The sequence below is a fragment of the Schistocerca serialis genome, chromosome 1 (assembly GCF_023864345.2).
Source record: "Schistocerca serialis cubense isolate TAMUIC-IGC-003099 chromosome 1, iqSchSeri2.2, whole genome shotgun sequence".
Lineage (NCBI taxonomy): Eukaryota > Metazoa > Arthropoda > Insecta > Orthoptera > Acrididae > Schistocerca > Schistocerca serialis.
The window spans coordinates 214,678,779-214,699,426 of NC_064638.1; the positions used below are offsets into that span (position 1 = coordinate 214,678,779).

The 20,648-nt window shown below is 46.0% G+C and overlaps 1 protein-coding gene across 1 annotated transcript in view; it reads right to left on the reverse strand.

The window, feature by feature from the left end:
• Nucleotides 1–20,648, reverse strand: part of LOC126460424 (protein sidekick-2-like) — a 1,057,356-nt gene that overhangs the window by 605,574 nt on the left and 431,134 nt on the right. Inside the window, exon 2 of the mRNA XM_050095916.1 lies at nt 7,253–7,385. Coding sequence (XP_049951873.1) covers nt 7,253–7,385 — 133 coding nt within the window. The remainder of the gene's footprint in view (nt 1–7,252; nt 7,386–20,648) is intronic.

The following is a 20,648-nucleotide window of genomic DNA, read 5'->3' on the forward strand; positions in this document are numbered from 1 at the left end:
CTGTGGTCGTTTGGGTACTGTATCAGCTGCGAAACATACACAAACAAGAACAGTAAATGTTTTCTCATATGAAACAAGAAAATTTTTTGTATCGTAATCCGGTATCAAACATCATGGACTATCTTCAGGAATCGTCAGTGGTACGAAGTAAGTAGTCAGTAATTATTTCCGCGGCAAAGTAGCGTTTTTCCATGGACAGGTATGTTCGGAAGAGTCGAAAGCATATTAAGGCGTCCTGAAGCGGGGGAAGAAATATTACTATGTCGCATGCCAGCCCTTGATAAGACGTACGATTCAAAGAGTAAGCGGCAGAGCATGGTATGGTAACGTTCATCTTTACTTGTAGCAAAAAGTTGAAGATCCAAGCTTCTTAAGGACAGTAGACTGAGAGTGATTCGAGTCCACTGCGAATTCATCATTCTCCTAAGGTTCAAACAGTGAATAATTGCAACTACTGTGAGACAGTGCTTAATATGAAACAAAAATCGAAATGAAGAGGAGCGAGAAGCGTTTCAAAGTTATCCAGTTCCCTCAAAATGTTGTTTGACATTTGCCGTATCAACCGCCGTAAGGACTTGACCTGCTAGTGAACTTTCACCTGCGTGGAGGCAAGTATTGTCGGATGAAGGGGTTGTGCAGGCACCACAAAGTTTTTTCCAGGACAGAAGTAGGAAGTTTGTCAAGAGATGTATCAAAGGCAGAGAAGTTGAGGGAAATTATGAAAAGAAATGACGAGCATAGATAAGACATAATGTTACTCAGAAAGCTATCTTTACCGACTTGCATTGATAAAATTGGTTCAGCTTGTTACGCACCAAGAAAGATTCATGAACCACAAGTGGAAGTTTATTTTGCATTGAAACATAAGACGAGAAGGAGGCGAAACAGGAGCAATTTGTCTCATTTAAAGATTTTAATTTTTGAACAATGGTTATAGTTTCCATTTCCACATTGAGCCTGTTTCTTTCTTCCTTTCGCTTACGCCATAGTCCCATAGTGATCGCAGGGTCGGTGTGGTTACAACGGATTTGGCAAGGTTAGTTTTAGGGGTGGCCAGATGCCCTTCCTGCCACAACCCCGTACCCCCAGGGATGGGATCAGTGTACCCCAGCTGTCAGCATCAGGTGTAAATCGTCAAATAGTGCGAACGTGTTTCAAATGTCTGCGACGCTTGTAACTGAGGTGGAACGTGAGGACCAGCCCAATATTCACCCAGCAGGATGTGGAAAACTGCCTAAAAACCACATCCAGGCTGACCGCCACAGCGGCCCTCGTCGTTAATCCGCTGGGCGGATTCGATCCGGGGCCACTATGAGCCTGTCTTGTAATATACATCTTTTGCTATAACTTCCCACAAACCACACCGAATTTACTGAAGTGCTAATATGTATTTAAGATCGTTTTAGACACTATCTAGTATTTAAGTAGACGTTTTATCTTAGTCTAATCACTTCGGAGTGCACATTCACCTTTGACATGTATTTGAGTTATTTCGTCCTGGAACAAATATTTCGTGTGCCTGCTTCTTGTATTCTATACGGTGTATCGGTATTTCCTTAGCTTTACTGTCAGGAGATGGTTCAAGACCAACTAAACAATAATATTCATTTAGTTCTTCAGTCACTCAGATTTTTCATTCCTTATAGTTTTTATTGTCTTTCTTACTTCCTGCGTTATCGCTGTTTTCCGAGAGTTAATTGTAATTTTTCATTTGAATTTTTAGCTAATTATTCCAGATTTCTCGTAGCAGCTGAATCTGTATTAACTGCTGTATCCATTTTTCGGAAGTTACTTCTGAGCCGTGGCTCATATTTTATTTCGCTTTGGTCTTGTCTGGCGCCACTGGCTCGAGTTTGCTATCGGTTTATTATTTGTTCATTGAGCATCTTTGGTCGACGTCTGGCTGGGAGGAAGTGCTGGCGGTGTGGAGTGTCTCTGGGTGGGAAGACAATTGGTCTGAGACAGGGTGTTGGACGGTTAGAGCCGAGCTGTTTGTGACATCGGATTCCTAAGCGAGAGCTGAATTGGGCTGTTTGAGCGAAGTTGGTCTGCGAAAGCCGCATCCGTCGGACACAGGAAATTGGCTGCGAGACGAGTGATGTGTGGGTGGTGTCGGTCGGTTGGTGGGGACTGCCTTCGTCGCGTCCGCCTACTAGTGTGGACCTCTGGCAGCGGAAAGGGGGAACTTGGTGGCCGTCTCATCGTTGGTTAGTGACACCGCAATCTATCGGGTTGTCTGGACTGCCACTTCACGTTGCTCGCAGCCTGATTCATCTGCTTCTCCAGGGGCCGATCTGTCGGACACGCCTTCCGACTGTTTGTTTAAAAATTACCACTTCAAGGCACCTCTGGCATCCAGGCAGCTCCGATACCTCATTCAAGATGAGTATTAAGTGTGGCTTCGTTTTACGACAGTAGTCTGAAAAGAGTAACCTTGTAGTGACATTTCTCCAAACTGCGGCCTTAAGATTTACACTGCAAATTTGACCTAATCTTTTACGTAGCTGACCCTTTTCTTATTCTTATTAATATTAGCATGTTTTATTTCCCCAAACTGTGGCCTTACGATTTAAATTTCAAATTTCACCAGAACAATTGCATAGCTGGCCCTTTTATTTTAATTATTAAAAGCATTTGGATTGCAGTATCTATTTCTTTGATTTTAAGTTAAATTTTAACTTGTTAATAAATTGTTATTTGCATGAAATAACAACCAGTTGATTTGAGGGTCCGACCCTTCGCCTTTTCCTTAACACCTTCCCATTTTCTTTAACTCACGATTGTCAGTTCAACTTCTGTCCGTAATTTCGCTACAAGCCTTAGGACAGTTAACAAAGTATACCTGACAAATATGGTATGCCTAAGTATTGATTTATTTCAACATCAACTTTTAGAACGCAATGGCAGCTTGGAAACAGACAATGATTAGTCAAAACATTATAAGCTCATACTTAAAAGCATGTTGGTCCACATCTGGAGCGCAATTCAGCAGTGATTCTGTGTTACATGGATTAGACAGGTACTTCTTATGTATTCAGAGGTTTGTGGCACCATATGCCGATGCACAGGTTACACACTTCTTGTAAATTACGGACATTTTGCTGTAGGCCTTGGAGTTGGCACCCGACAGCGTCCCAGCTGGATTTCAGCGTATTCAGATAAGCTGAACTTGATGGCCAAGACCACTGCAGCACGATTCAGGCCTTGCGACAATGACGTCTTCCTTCTGGAAGATGCCACCGCGGTAGGGGAAGACATCAAGCGTAACGGGTCACGGGTGGTCCCCGATAATGTTCTCGTAGTCCACAACTGCAATGGTGCCTACGATTAATACCCCAGATCCTATTGAAGCCCTGGTGAATTTCCTCCCTACAATACCGCTCTCACCGGCCTGCGTCCGTGGCGCATTGAATGTTTCGTGGCGCCGTTTGTTAGGATGACTGCGTATCTGTACACAGCCACCGACCTGGTTTAACAATAAACTGGATTCATTCGATCAGACGACGCGATTCCATTAATCTGCGGTCCAATAGCGATGATCCCGTGCCACAGCATAACTGACGATGTTGTTGGGAGAACATGGGAAGGCCGGCCTGTGTGGCAGAGAGGTTCTAGGCGCTTCAGTCAGGAACTGCGCTGCTGCTACAGTCGAAGTTTCGAATTCTGCCTCGGGCATGGATGTATGTGATGTCCTTAGGTTAGTTAGGTTTAAGTAGTTCTAAGTTCTAGGGGACTCATGACCTCAGATATTAAGTCCCATAGTGCTTAGAGCCATTTTTTGAACATGGGAAGGTTCTTTGCTGCTGATGGGATACCAGTTCAAATTTACACAGAGTACGCGAAGGAACTTGCCCCCCTTCTTGCAGCGGTGTACCGTAGGTCTCTAGAAGAGCGTAGCGTTCCAAAGGATTGGAAAAGGGCACAGGTCATCCCCGTTTTCAAGAAGGGACGTCGAGCAGATGTGCAGAACTACAGACCTATATCTCTAACGTCAATCAGTTGTAGAATTTTGGAACACGTATTGTGTTCGAGTAGAATGACTTTTCTGGAGACTAGAAATCTACTCTGTAGGAATCAGCATGGGTTTCGAAAAAGACGGTCATGTGAAACCCAGCTAGCGCTATTCGTCCACGAGACTCAGAGGGCCATAGATACGGGTTCACAGGTAGATGCCGTGTTTCTTGACTTCCGCAAGGCGTTCCATACGGTTCCCCACAGTCGTTTAATGAACAAAGTAAGAGCATATGGACTATCAGACCAATTGTGTGATTGGATTGAGGAGTTCCTAGATAACAGGACGCAGCATGTCATTCTCAATGGAGAGAAGTCTTCCGAAGTAAGAGTGATTTCAGGTGTGCCGCAGGGTAGTGTCATAGGACCGTTGCTATTCACAATATACATAAATGACCTTGTGGATGACATCGGAAGTTCACTGAGGCTTTTTGCAGATGATGCTGTGGTGTATCGAGAGGTTGTAACAATGGAAAATTGTACTGAAATGCATGAGGATCTGCAGCGAATTGACGCATGGTGCAGGGAATGGCAATTGAATCTCAATGTAGACAAGTGTAATGTGCTGCGAATACACAGAAAGATAGATCCTTTATCATTTAGCTACAAAATAGCAGGTCAGCAACTGGAAGCAGTTAATACCATAAATTATCTGGGAGTACGCATTAGGAGTGATTTAAAATGGAATGATCATATAATGTTGATCGTCGGTAAAGCAGATGCCAGACTGAGATTCATTGGAAGAATCCTAAGGAAATGCAATCTGAAAACAAAGGAAGTAGGTTACAGTACGCTTGTTCGCCCACTGCTTGAATACTGCTCAGCAGTGTGGGATCCGTACCAGGCAGGGTTGATAGAAGATATAGAGAAGATCCAACGGAGAGCAGCACGCTTCGTTACAGGATCATTTAGTAATCGCGAAAGCGTTACGGAGATGATAGATAAACTCCAGTGGAAGACTCTGCAGGAGAGACGCTCAGTAGCTCGGTACGGGCTTTTGTCAAAGTTTCGAGAACATACCTTCACCGAAGAGTCAAGCAGTATATTGCTCCCTCCTACGTATATCTCGCGAAGAGACCATGAGGATAAAATCAGAGAGATTAGAGCCCACACAGAGGCATACCGACAATCCTTCTTTCCACGAACAATACGAGAATGGAATAGATGGGAGAACCGATAGAGGTACTCAAGGTACCCTCCGCCACACACCGTCAGGTGGCTTGCGGAGTATGGATGTAGATGTAGATGTAGATGTAGATGAACACAGTGTTCGACACTGTGCGCTGAACTGTGTGCTTCAAAACAGTTGTGGCTGTTCCAGCACCGTTTTCTGTCATCAGATCTGCCACAGATCGCCGCCTATCCTACTTTAGAGGGCGGGAAGCCTCCAATCCATATGTTCTGTGATGAGATACGGACATCCAACTTCTTCGCACCTACAAGTGGTTTCAGCATTCTTAACCACTTTCCATAGACGGTCACGACAGTAGCACGCGAAATCCAGTAAGCTTCACCGTTTACGAGGTGCTCGCTCACAGGCACGGGGCCGCAACAATCTGGCTTTCGTCAGAGTCGTTGAAGTCAGTAGATTTGAGCATTTGTGCCTCTTATTGTCGCTAGAATGATTTCCAATTCGTCTCTGCTCCGCTCATATACTCTTACCTCGTCACGTGGCCTCAGCGCCTAAATGCAGCATATAACATCGCGGTGGGCAGTGCTCATAATGTTGTGGCTCATCAGTGCATTGTTTTATTAGTCGTCATGGTCGTCGTCGTCAGAAAAACTTCTGTATCCTGACAACAAGCAACTTTGTCAGCAGGCCGAACTATCATTATATCGTCAGTTTCGTCTTGGAGATATAGCTCAGAAAATCTCGCTACCGTTCGGTAACAAATTCGATTCTCTGATGCTTTACGAATTTTTAATCCTTGTTTCTTTACGGTCTTCAATGGAGTAAGCATGGTGTCTGCAGCAGTCTGTCCTCGATTTGTCTTTTTTTATGATTTCTCAAGCGTTTTACCTGAAATATTCTGTGGTGTCACCGCCAGACACCACACTTGCTAGGTGGTAGCTTAAATCGGCCGCGGTCCATTTAGTACATGTCGGACCCGCGTGTCGCCACTGTGTAATCGCAGACCTAGCGCCACCACCAAGGCAGGTCTCGTGATACGAGAGAGCACTCGCCCCAGTTGTACGAGAACCTAGCTAACGACCAGATGTACGAAGCCTTTTCTCTCTCATTAGCCGAGAGACAGAATAGCCATCAGCTAAGTTAATGGCTACGAACTAGCAAGGCGCCATTTGTATCAGTGCCTATAGCTTACGAGTATTCAAGATCGATGTACCACCATGATATTAAAGTTAAGTATTAAACCTGCTCCGTACTTTTCTTCCTAACATTAATTACGTAGCCTGTTCCAGTACTTCACGCCCGTCTGCTTTAGTCTTGCGTGCATTTTCAGCCATCTCAACTTCACGGTGTCGGCCCAGATACCGACACAACATATTCTGCAGCAGTTTATCCTCGATTTGTCTTTTTTTATTTCATAGCTCAGAAAATCTCGCTACCGTTCGGTAACAAATTCGATTCTCTGATGCTTTACGAATTTTTAATCCTTGTTTCTTTACGGTCTTCAGTGGAGTAAGAATGGTGTCTGCAGCAGTCTGTCCTCGATTTGTCTTTTTTTATGATTTCTCAAGCGTTTTACCTGAAATATTCTGCAGCAGTTTATCCTCGATTTGTCTTTTTTCATTTCTCATGCGTTTTATCCGAAAAAATTGAAAAAAAAACTACCAACCGAACCTGCTGGTGTAGGCTGACACGTCTGACAAGCATTCCAAACATTTTTGGGGGCAACCCAGCTGGACAAACATACCTTAATCCTAATTTCAATTGTCATACAAAATTACATTGAAAAATTTCTATAAAGTAATAGTTGGGCTGGACTTGATTGAATAATGGATAAATGACAGTTGATTATACCGATAAAAGAACAGCAAAAAACCCAAAAACACCAAACTAGTTCAGGAGACTTTCGTACTTGCGCTGGGAACTAGAAACTACGCGCACCCCACTGAGACAGTTGTCATCGTACTCAAGGTTGGGTGTACACCGCTAGGCGGCAACAGCAGCAGCTGAGAACTGAGACAACCAACCCGTGAGACAACTTTGCCCAGTCCCCCCTAACGTGAGTGTGTCTGTCATTTTGCCACTAGTATTGTGCACGCCAGAACTCTGTACCTGTAGATGGGGGAGGCGTTGTCGTCCTTGAACCAGATGACGAGTGCCACTTGATCGTCGGCGTCGGGCGGCTCCAGCGAGCAGGGCAGGCGCGCCACCTCGGCCAGCACCACCGTCGCCTCCTCCACTGGCACTGCAACACAGCAAACACACACACCTCAGCAAAGCATACCTCCTGTTCATCTTTGCTTAGCCGTAGTAGCTGTGGAACTTACAAGGAGATTCGGAGAATGCGGTGTTACTAGAGGATTCTCTGTTGGATGTAAACACCGTGTACTGACACGTGACGAAGTAGCCTCCCGATTCTTAACACGACGTATAGTTCATAAAGGCCTTCACAGTAGCCCTCCGGATCGTCTACTGCAAATCTAAACATGGTTCATGCCCAGAAATTTGTTTCCCATTACTGTGGTTGTATACTGCATGTATCATACACTGTCCACCCACATTTATGTAACCACCTGTCTGAAGCCTGAATAACCACGTTTTGCAGTGTAGACCGCAGCGACACGTCCAGGAAGAGAGTCAGTGAGGCTCTGGAAGATACCAACATTGTGGAACCACGCCGACTCGTGCCGTGGCCTGCTCCTCTACGTTTGTAAGTTGAGGATCCATGGCGCGAACACGCCTATCGAGGTGGTTCCACAGATTTTCGATTGGTTATAAATCCGGGGTGTATTGTGACCACAGGAGTAAGGTAAACTCATACTGGTGCTCTTCAACAAAGCACGTGTATTGAAAGCTGTTTGACTCGTTGCATTGTCCTGCTGGTAGATGCCATAGTGTCCAGAAAAAAAGAACTGGATGTGGAGTAGGATATGGTCCCCATTGGGCCTTCCACATCGAGGCGATAACCCAGGGAAAGGCAGGAAAACATTCTCGAGACCTTAATGCTCCCTGCTTGAGCCTGTACCTTACCGGTGATATAACGGCCATCTGTGAAACGGAGCACAAAATGTAATTCATATGAAAAGACCTCCTACTGCCAATCAGTGGGCATCCACTTGCGATATTGGCGTGCAAATTCCAGCCTTCATCGCCAATGAACAGCAGTCGTCACGGATGTGTGACCCAGGCACCAGCTGCAGCAAAGATCGCAGAACGGTGGTGGAGGAGACATTCTTGGTCGTTCCTTGTTTAACCTGGGCGGTCAGTTTCCCAGTTGACCAACACTTGCACTTCTGTTTGCCCATACACCTCTCTGCAGCTATCGTTCGTATCTGTCATCTATGACCTATGGTGCTGCACAGGTGCCTCGCTGCCGATTTTGGATGGCGTCATTTTCCTATTTACAGTATGCCTTAACCACGCCGGCACGAGAGTAGATTACAAACTAAGCTGTTTCGGAAATCCTTCCGCCCTTGACCCGAAACATAATTTGAAGCCCTTTTGGGCCTCATTTTTTCGTATTACGGCAATGACTACACGGCTTCCCACGTCCCCTCAAACATGCTTTACATACCTTCCACTTCTAGTGCCAACACCTGCCATATGTGAATGGTTATTGCACGTTGATGTCGAACTTAAGCGGTGGTCACATTAACATGACTGAAGCATATTGTACCCAGACAAAGACGACAAAGGCTAAATGGAAATAGCCCATTCGTCCAGCAGATAGTTATTAACAACATATACATTTAGTGATGCGAGTTCTGTGGTGCTTGTTGGTAGTGACGTTGGACAAGATGTTAGGTAAGCAGTAGCTGAGTGGTGATCTCCCAACGGGGATCTAACCATCACTGACCAGGTCTGTGTATAGTTGTCTGACTTTGATTGCGATAGTAAGTTCTCTGCTAAATATCTTTATCTCTGTAGGTGGTCAGTCATCATCATGAAAGAAGGACTAGGAGCGCGTAAAGATAGCGTTAATAGGAAGGTGGGTGAGCATCCAGCTGCAGTGAGGGCCTCTCAGGGAACGTCTTTTGGTGGTGTTTCCAGCGACCCTGAGCAGCCTTAGTAGATATAGTGGCCGAATGCGATTTGGAATGCTGTAAGTAAATCTTGAAGAAAGAGTACATCAACGACATACTTTGTAAGATGAATACTGGCCCATCTGCAGAACGCTAATTGTCTTCTGGATTCCACATGCTGTGTGCCTCCGATGACTTGAACCTACAAAGTAAGCCACAGTGAAAAAAAAAAAAAATAAAAAAAAGAAAAAGAAAAGAAAAATCGTCTAGGTACATCTATACCTACGTTCTGTAATGAGACCATAGTTTCTGAAACCTGGATGTTGCCTGACATTTTTGCTAACTGCTGAATGACTAGAGCTATTGTATATCTCATTAAATGTCCTATGGCCTCAACCCCATTTTTATGTAGAAATTTTATTACAAAAAGCACATGCAAGAAAAGGAACTGCATAGAAGCCTATTGCATTCATTGGCACATCGTATGAAACCTTGTGGTGCTATAGGCAAGAAGCATAACGGCTGCGGTAAGGACGGTAAACCGCACGGCAGAGCTAAGTCACAGTAGCATCGATAGTGGCCGTTGACACCAAAACGGTTTGGTGTGAGAGTGTTCAAATAATATTGGGGCAGTTAGCGGTCATTATACTGAGGGCATAAGGTGGAAGCGAGTACTGAATTAGAAAATTACGGAGCTTTTTCAAAGGGAAGGGCAGTTTAAAATAATGTGGCGCAATCAATGGTAAAAGTGTATGACGATAGTGTACAACCAAAGCAATTGGAAAAAGTGCTAACTCAGAAGAAATCATTGCAGGTCTGTTATTTCCATATTAAATAACTTCGAGAAAAGGTCAAAACACTAAGCAAAATCAACAATATTTTGTACGTTACTCAGAGCAGATTTTAGGCATGTGTAGCAGATTCTTTCAAAAAAGTTGCATAACAGTCATTAGGCATTATATGAACAAGATATTTATAAATTCATTACAGAAACAAACGTTTAACATTAACAATTACAACTTCATGAATAGCTTAGTCACGTGACGTCAATAAAGTATCAGAACCGACGTATTTTGACATTGTGCGTTAACAGAAATGCCTCAGTTCTCATCACAGCTTTTCTGATGTTTTAATAATGTTAAAACGAACTGTAGTCCGATATTACGCCTTGCCGGACACATTTATGAAAGCTTTTCCTCACAAAACCTATCATGCCACTGTCAATGAGGGATAGTTCTGTCTTGCAATCCATGTAAATGAATCCAGAAACAGAAAGCAAGTTAGAAAATTAAAACAAAACAGATAGTTCATAAAGTAAGGACTCGGAAAAAGATTAATATGAAAACGCAGGGATAATTTAAAGTAATACCTGTTGCGCCACAAGTGTCTGTTATGTTTCGTCAGAACACACCATTATTAATTATAAATGTACACTTATCATCTAAAGATCAAGTGGTGACAATAGATTGAACTGAATTGTGACGGAACCGTCCTTCACCTGCATTTGTGTCCTAAACTTCAAGAGGAATGTAACTTTTTCATGTGTTACAGCCATGTAACGTAGCTCGATGGAACTTTCGCTATATAGAAAAAGAAATGCTACATAATCGCACAGAACGTAACTCAAAGAAATACACGTTAAGAAGATCTAGAAAAGGCACTTTCACCCAAAGACAAACATTACACTGACGTCACCGCGCTTCATGATGTGCCCCTTCACATAACAAGTAAGGGTAACAACCAGGCCAATCCATTCCTACAACTACTACTCGTTTGCTGTTCGTTGTGGACGCACGTGGGGAAGATGTACGGTGTGATAATAACGCTTACCACAGAGGTTATCGTGTTCAAAGATTTGGGGGCCATTACGGCCATGCAGCGTTATGCCTGCATACATCACAACACCTGGATCAACAAAATGATTATGTTCGACAATGAGGGTTCGTCCAAAATTGTCCAGCCTGTTTTGATGGTACTTGTGTTATGGTGTGGGACGGAACAACTTTGTATTGGCGTACTGACTTGCAAATCTTTGACCAAGATACAGTCACAGGCCAACAATTTTGTGACACTGTACTCCTTCCCCGTGTCGTCTTGGATGAGAAACGGGCGGCCACATAGAACAAGCCGGGTGGAACAGCTCTTGGAACAAAGTGATACTCGACGAGTGGACCGACCTGCCCATTGCGCTGACTTCAATACCATCGAGCACATGTTCGTGGAGGGAACATGTTGCAGCGCGTCCACATGCACTAACGACCATCCAGCAGTTGTAAACGGCGCTGATGGATGAATGGAACAGCCTGCCACAAGAATTCTTAATAACCTTGGGGCTAGCGTGGGAGCACTTTGCAGAGCATGTGCTGCCATCCGTGTTTATCACACATCCTGTAAAGAACCATGTTGCACTGGTTGTAACGTACAATGGACGATCAATGAATCGCTGTGGCTTCAGTGTAATTACCGTGCTTGAAGAAAAGTGTCATTCGTGTTCCACTCAATACGAATTTCATTCATCTATCTTGTATATGACACTCTAGCAATTCCTTGTACACTTGACAGCAAAAAAAGTGGGTCACTGCCGAATACAGCCAACTTAACATAGCTGTGTTGCAGGTCCTTTAAACACCAAAACCTTGTGGGGTACAGTCGTTTGACTACACACAATGGATACCACAAGAGACTACTAGAGACCAAAGGTCTTTATGGGAGCCAGTCTAAGCGTCAAATAATATCGTCATACAAAACATATTAGAAAACATGTTCTTAGCGATGAGACACCCAATAACACTCATAAACTAACCTTAATTACAACAAGTGACATTCCTAAGATTCTGAGAAAACGGATTATTTTATATATATCATACAGTAATCCTAAGTCAAAATTAAATACTAGAGATAATGTATGGAGTTACAAAGTTGTACGGAAATTGGAAAAAGGTTTTTTACTCTCAAAAAGGTTTTCCATCCACATGCAGAAAGTCGCTCAACGGCGAGTCGCTCTAGAAACTGGATAATGGACGAACCAGTAAAAAAACGCGATTAATGGCAACAAGCACTCTATGGAAATCTCAACATTAACACTGAATCACAAGTAATATCATAGTTCCCGTAACACATCAACAGCTACGTGTACACAAATTTGAACTTTAAATGGCATGGCCAATGTCGTCGTTCTGGACTTGGATTCAAACCCAGCACCTATAGCCATTGCTAACTAAGCTAAGCTTTGTTTGTGCCATTTTGAGACCCTATCACTAGGCACAGAAGTATAGACGTTTGCACCAGTATCAGTTATCAACTCAGATCGTGAAAATAAATGACGAAAATGTTTGTACTGAACTGGGAATTCTGTCATAACGGTTACCTTCCTCAGAACTACCCCCAACGAAGTTTAATATGGTGTTATTCACAAGGAACAAGGTATGCTCACGTTTAAAATTGAAATGCCATCATGTAAAGCTTCTGACAGGGATGTGAAGCCAGCACCTAATCGAATTGTTAACGAAGTACGTAAAATCAGAAGTTAAATATCAAATGTTATCACCAATAGCGAGATGTTGGAACCTTAAATGACGGTAGAATTGTTTTTGTATGATTAGGATTCGAACCCAGCATCTATCACCGTCGTTTTCTAGCGAGGAACAAACGATAAATAGCTACTGTTGGTTCACCAGTAGCGAGATGTGCACATGTTTAGCTAAACATCAGGCGACGAAAAGTTCTGTGCTGCTTGCAATTCAAACCCCACACACGTGGTCAAGAAGACACTTTAACTATCAAATTCTTTTCCACTAATAGCTAGGAGTGGCATGTTTTTACTTTCAATAATGTAATGGAAAATACTCTGCTGGCTAGAAGTTGAATCCACAACATATCGTCATTGGTGATCACAACGAACACAACGCGAAACCCAAATCCGTTTTCGCCAGCAGGATGGAGAGGAATGTTTGAACTTGAAAAGATGCAAGGAAACGTTTGATCTTGTAATGTTGTGATAAAAAGCTCTTCATGTGGCTGTGAGTTGATATGAACACGTTACAAAACGAACACGTTCACGTTACAGCTGACAACGCATGAAGAGGCGTTGAAAATGCACTTCTTTTCACTAGTAGTTCGGAGTGCACATGCTAGGGCTTGAAATGAAATAATGAATATTTTGTGCTGATCTTGATCCGAAACCAGATAGGTGCCTTTCGAGGAGGCCTAGTGTTGTAACAACGACTGGAACAGTCGCAGGGTTGAAGTGACGGAAAACGCTGCGGAACCCGCGAACAACAACACAACGGAGAGGACGGACACGACAAACGAAGGATCTAACGACTACAACAAGAACGAGACAACAGAGTCAAGAAAAACTGACTAGACAACCACATCCACTCGTAAACAAAACACGGAAGTAAATACGCTGTCTATGGCGAGGCGATATGTCCACAGACGTACGCAATGTTAGACTGGCTGAATGAGCTTTTTTTTTTTCTTTATTGATTTTCAATTCCCCCCCGAAGGGGGCGGGCTGGCAGCAACTTAATATGCTGCTCTACGGCCTACAGACTTTTTCTTAAAAAAAAACAGAAGAAGAAAAGAAACAAGAAAAACAGGCGATAAAACTGTGACTTAAAGTGTAAATTGGCGGAAAAATGCGGAAAGTTAAAACAGAAAGCAAAAGGGGTTGGCAGACGCGAGAGGGAATGAGCTGACTGAGCGAGAGGCAGGCGCTCAAGTACTCTATCGAGGACGCCGCTATTGGCCGCTGCAAGTACATGTTCCACTGTGGCGCCCACACACTAAATGCGGGCCAGAAGGCGCGTGCTGCCACACCTAATGGCGCGATGGTGCAGAGACCTCTAGGAGTCTTCGGCATCCATAACGTCTGGTGGGGATTCAGATTCCACAGTGCGCGGTACCAGATCCCTTCCCCTGAAACTTGCGCCTAGGGGCAGAAAAGCCCCAGATGGTGCCGAGGTGGGCAGCAGTGGGAAGAGGAGCCAGGCTCATCAACCACTATTGGCGGGGATGAGAGGATGCCCGAGGTACCCATGACAGCCAATCCAGAGCCCAGGGTGCGGGAAGGAATCGCTGATCCACCCGGAGGTGAAGAGGGCCGGCGACAGGCACTCGGGGTGATGGCAACCGGGAACAGGGATGGTGATTCGAGGACCAAATGTCTGTACGTGATGGAGGTAGGTAAGGAGGCGGCGGCGTGAAACCTGTGGTGGCACGCGGGTGGAGCTGATTATGATAGCGGCGCTCCAACCCTTTCGACGTTCCCACTGACGTCTCACGCCATCGTGGGCAGCGACGACCGTGGCGGGTGTCCTACCCACCTTGCGCCCATACTCGTGGGTCCACACAGCCGTGCCAGGGGCATACCACTGTGAAGGCTGAGAGTGGGGGCGGTAGGAGGAGGGCGTCTGCAAATGGTGCAGAGTCCGCGGCTGTCGCCCATGAAGGAGCTCTGCCAGGCTGTGTCTGTCAATTGGAGTAGTGCAATAGGTGATCAAAAACAGGGTGAGGGACGACGTGGTCGGAGATGTGTCGACCGCCTTAGTCAGCTGTTGTTTAAAAGTGCAGACAAGCCTCTCCACTGCACTATTGGACGAAGGGTGGCCTGACAGATGTCGTGGAAGGAGGACACCGTGAATTGAGGTTCATTATCAGTGACCAAAGTGTGTGGCAGACCCTCGACGGCGAGAACCTGGGCCAGGGCCGTGAGTGTAGCCTCCGTCGTGGTGGATGCCATTCGGACAACATATTTGGAGTAGGGATCAACGATGAGTAGCCACATGGACCCCAAAAATTGATGTGGATGCGATCCCAGGGCCGGCGAGGCACAGGCCAGGGTGGAAACGACTGAGGGGATTTGCCTGGTGACGCACACAGAGAGTGCACCCACGGACCAGGCGCTCAATATTGCCATCGATGCTGGGCCAATACACATGCCGGCGAACCAAGACTCTCATACGGGACATACCCCAGTGTCCGCGGTGTAACAAACCGAGCACCTGAAGCCACAATTCCGGAGAGATGACCACCCGGGCATCCGACTCTGTGGCCAACGTAAGGACATCATCGACCACGGAGAGCCAGTGGGACAGGTGGCGCCAGGCGCTGAAATCAGATTGCATTGGACGAGTATTGTTGGACGGCCACCCATGGATCACGTGGTTGAGAACCTGCCATATGACACGGTCGCGGCGAGCAGCCGCAGCAATGTGAGCAGCCCTATCTGGCAGACTGTCCAGCTCATCCCGGCGGGCAGAATCAATGTAAAAGCAGAGGACCTCCTGTTGGTTAAAGGCAGGATCGTGGCCTGCTGGGAGACGTGACAAAGCGTCCACATTAGCATTGTGGGCGGTGGGCCTATACCGGATGGTGTAAGCGTAATTACGTAAAAACGATACCCAGCTCTGGAGACGTTGAGCTGTCGGCTCAACAAGGTGAGAGTGGGGCCCTAAAAGTGTAACCAAGGGTTTATAGTTCATCAGGAGGGCGAACTTTGCCCCAAAGAGATAGGTGTGAAATTTTTGGACAGCGAACACGATCGCCAGAGCCTCCTTTTCAATCTGGGAGCAGTTCCATTGTGCTGGGGTCATCGTCTTAGAGGCATAAGCGATTGGCTGCTCGGAGCCATCGGTATCCCAGTGCCCAAGGACGGCCCCAGTGCCGTGTGCCGACGCATCAGGTGCCACAACCAAGGGGCAGTCTGGAGAAAAAGGAGTAAGGCAAGGGGCGGACTTCAGCATTAAATGGAGAAAAGCCTGGTAACAGGCAGGAGTCCAGTCAAAAGGTACCACTATATGACGCAAGTGATTGAGGAGTTGAGCAACGGAGGCAGCCTGGGGTAAGCACCTTAAGTAATAAGTAATCTTGCCCAAAAAAAGCCTGGAATTCAGACAAGTCTTTAGGATGAGGAAGGGCCTCAATGGCCGCGGCATTACGACCCGAAGGACGAATTACTTTTTGCTCAGCCAGTGGCCTAAGTATTCCACCCCCGGTTGAAAAAACAAAAAAAACACTGTCCAGCCGACAGTGTAAACCAGCAGACTGCAGAGCGTGAATTAAGGCGCTGAGGTTTTGCAAATGTTCCTGGCAGGAACGCCCGGTAACTACGATGTCATCCAGATAATTCACACAGGTAGGGATAGGCTGTTTAAGCTTCTCCAGGAATCGCTGAAAAATGGCCGGCGCCGAAGAGACAGCAAAGGGAAGGTGCTTGTACTTATACAATCCTAAAGGCGTGTTGATAACCATGGTGTTCTAAGATTCGGCATCCAAGGGCAACTGGTGGTATGCTTCAGCCACGTCTATCTTGGAAAAGTACGCTCCCCCGGCAAGCTTGGAAAGACGGTATTTCTGTCAGGCAAAATGGGGTAAGTGTCAACAAGGGACTGAACATTGACTGTAGCGCTGAAGTGCCCACACAGCCGACGGGATCTGCATGACCACCAGTGGTGTCGACCATGCACTGTAAGTTACGCCAGCGGCCTGGAGCCGATCAAGTTCCTTCATGACCACTGGCCAAAAGGCCACTGGAAGGGGCCGGACCCAGAAAAAGCGAGGCTCTGCATCCGGCCGTAGGGTGATGTGCGCCTGAAAGCCGGAAGCACATCCAAGATCCGGTGCAAACAACGACGCAAAAGCGGAGCACAGATCTTCCAAGTCCTGAAAGGGAACAGCTATCACGTTTGACTCACTAAATTTTATTTCGTGATCACCGTCTTTGAAAACGTGTTCCGCTACAGCTCATTTGTCAATTTGTCCCAATCTACAGTTCCTTTTGTGTTCCGTTAGGCGGGTATTAACACTCCTTTTTGTTGTTCCAATATAAACCATGCCAGAGATACACGGAATTTTATACACAGCTGGGGTAGCTAGGACCTCACATTATTATACCCGCACGAAAATAATTTTAATAAAAAAGAAGAAGAATTAAAACTAGACAAGATATAGCGGTCGACTTTGTACCAACGAAGTGACAATCTATTACCTGTAATCGAGAGAGATGGCACTAGCCAGAGATAGTCTTAGAGGCGACAGCACGTGCTGAGTGGTGGCGCCATCTAAGCGCTCTATATAAGCGGAACCTCCAGCGCCTAGCAGCTAGTGGCCGACTTGCCTCAGAAGATGTTGCCCGCAGTAGGCAACGAAACGTCAGGAAGGAGAAGAAGTTTTATATATGGACCACGGAAATTCAGCCCGGAAGTTTTAATTAATGAAGACGCCAGACGTGAAAGCTTACATGTTATGATTTTAAGGACTCTAATATTTTATCCAGAATCCTTCATTATTTTGTACTTCTGTCATGCGCCTGGCATTGAATGTATAAGCCGTCGGAAGTAACAGCCTGAAGAAGCAACTTCCTCCCAGGCTTCCAGGACGCAGTCCCAAAGAGCGTCCGCAAGAGTTGGTTGGTTTCGTGGCCAGTTCTCTGTTAATGTTCTGGCGACATCAGGCCACATGTTTCCCATGGGGTACATGTCAGCCGCCCGTGGCGGCCAGTCCATGACGTTGACGCCAATCGTGGAGAGCCGCTGCTGAACAAATGCTGACTTGTGAATGGGAGAACGGTCCTCTTTCAATTTCTTACGTCCCCTTCTGCGTACAGCAATCGCACTGACGAAGCATCAAATTTTCAAATATGTGGGCATACTGCACGCTGTCCAGAGTTCCTTCTATCCTGTGAAGAATTCCCGCCCCTCTTGCAGAAATACAACCCCAGCAGGTAACAGATAGCCGGCCATATTCGCGTCGATGGCGAGTCACTTGCGGCCTGTAAACGATTCGTGGACCGTCGTTACTGGTGGAAAACACCTTCTCCTTAGTGAAAATGACGTTGTCCCACGACGCCCTCAGATGGAGCTCCACAAATGCTTGCCGGTATAAAACGTTGTCTTCGCTGAGCTCTTGTTTCACCGCGGATCGTCGTGCATGCAGTCCAGCGTCCCTCAGCCTTCGGCGAATCGTATCACTGGAGCCGGGGAAGTTGGTCTCCTGCCGCAACTGCTTCGCTTTCAGAAAGGGATTTTCTCTGCTCCTAGACACTAGGTCCCTGTCTTCCTGCTGTGAGCTCATCTCTTCCTGCCTGAGCCAGGAGACCTTTTGGTGGTGCCCCTTTTCTACAGATCCTCCACCATCTCGTTACAGTGGTATTTGGTACGCCATACTGTCTGCCAGCATCTCTGATGGAACATCCTCCTTCTTCAAGGAGAGCGAAGACTCTATCTCGAATAGACCTCTCCCAGTGAGCCATTACGGCAGACAACCTGATGTGTATTTCTGCTTGCCGCTCTTATACTGATGCCAGGAGAGGAGGTAAACATATTTACGTCAAACGGAGCGGCAGAGACAGAGGCATGCGGCGCAGCCGTGCTGGCTCGTCCCGGGCTGTTGGCCCACCAACCCCACCGCCAGCTCTCTCACTTCCCTCTCGCCTCTGCCAGCCTGGCTGGCCCGTAGCTTGCGAGCCGCGGCTAGTACAGGCCCGGGCCGCAAGGCCACGATCAGCCCTTGAAGAATCAAAAGTTACACCTAACCTACCCAAGTCTGTAGTATAAACTAACGCAGCTACAGCTATTATGCTATAAGATGTGCAGGCACACCTACAGTTGACGATTAATTCAAATATTTGACGAACAATACGTTCAAAAATACATTCATTTTATTCATAGCTATCACAAAATATTTTACCTAGCTAGCAATAGGATGACGCAGGGAACTATTCTTTCTTGTATGCGCTCTGCATTAGATGTAGCCTCGAGAAAACATGTATTCAACCACGACAACTAAGCGGAATGTGAAAGTAAACAGGTCTGGCGGCAGCTTCTCCAAACAGTAGTATATGCTTAGTATATAATGCACGTTTTGTGCACTTATGTCATGTACTCAGTGTCTCTGAGACAATACGTGCTGCACGACGGAAACTACTTTCTGCTGAGGCACTTCATCTACATCTCAATGATATACGACTATTAGAGAAGATTGCTCTTTATGGCAGTCAATCCACTTGTAAATTAACGCCATGATATCGCACGTATTAGGCAACACGTTACTAGGGATGAGAAAGGCCTTAAGGTTTGCAACTAAACATGCTACTCCTAGCTACTACTGAATAAGAATTTGATTATTAACGTGTCTTCATAACCATGTGTGCGGCGTTCGACTCTCAGTCAGCATAGACGTTTTCTAGTTAAACGTGCGCACGTCCCGCTAATGGTGGACCAACATTGGGCATTTCTCGTCTGTTCCTGGTTAGACAACGACTAGCAACGATTACCAGATTCACGTCATACAGCATTCCTTCTATCAGAAGGTATAACAGGGCAGTGCATTGGCGGAGCTGTAATTTGTGATTCATAGGAAAACGTTTCCGACGTGGTTATGGCCGCACGATGGGAATTTATAGATTCTGAACGAGGAATGGTAACCGTTGCTAGGCGCATTGGACATTTCATTTCAGAAACCGTTAGGGAATTGAGTGTTTCGAGATGTACAGTGTCAAAGCAAGCCGAGCAAACATAATTTTAGGCATTATCCCTCACCATCGACAACGCAGCGCCCGACGGACTTAACAACCGAGAGCAGCGGCGTTTGCGCAGAGTTGTTAATGTTAACAGACAAACAACATTGAAATAACCGCAGAAATCAATGTGGAATGTATGACAACTCTCTCCGTTAAGACAGTGCGGTGAAATTTGACGTCAATAGGCTATGGTAGCAGGTAATCGACACTAGGCTATGATAGTAGACAACCGAAGCGAGTGTCTTTGCTAACAACACGAGATAGCCTGCAACGCCTCTCATGGGCTTATGAGTGATTTGACCCTAGATTGCAAAACCACGGCGTGGTTAGAGGAGTCCTGATTTCATTTGGTAAGGGCTCATGACAGGATTCGAGTGTGGCGCGTATCCGAAGAAGCCAAGGATCCAAATTGTTAACAAAACACTGTGCACGCTGACGGTTGCTACATAATGGTGTGGGGCTGTGTTTACATGGAATCGACTGGGTCCTCTGGTCCATCCGAACCGATCATTGACTCGAAATGGTTACACTATTGAGAGACCATTTGCAGCCATTTGCGATAAAATTTTTATGGATGTCGCTCGACCACAGCTGTTCGCGACTGGTTTGAAGAACATTCGGGCCGGTTCGAGCTAATGGTTCTCCCACCCAGGTTGTCCGACATGTATCCCCTCTACCATTTGTAATGCATAAGTGAGAGGGCAGTTCGTGCACAAAATCCTACGCCGGCAACCCTTTCGCGATTATGGACAGCTCTAGAGGCAATACGACTCAATATTTCTGCAAGGGGTTTTCAACGACTTTTTGAGCACTTGCCACGTCTGGTTGCTGCGAAAAAGGGTCCGACACGACATTATAGGAGTCGCAGGACTCAGTGCACAATGAGATCCGCCTGCCACTGATCTCTGGGGCCAAACCAATATGACGTAGCAAAACAATACAGCGGAAATGGCTGTTCGTTTTT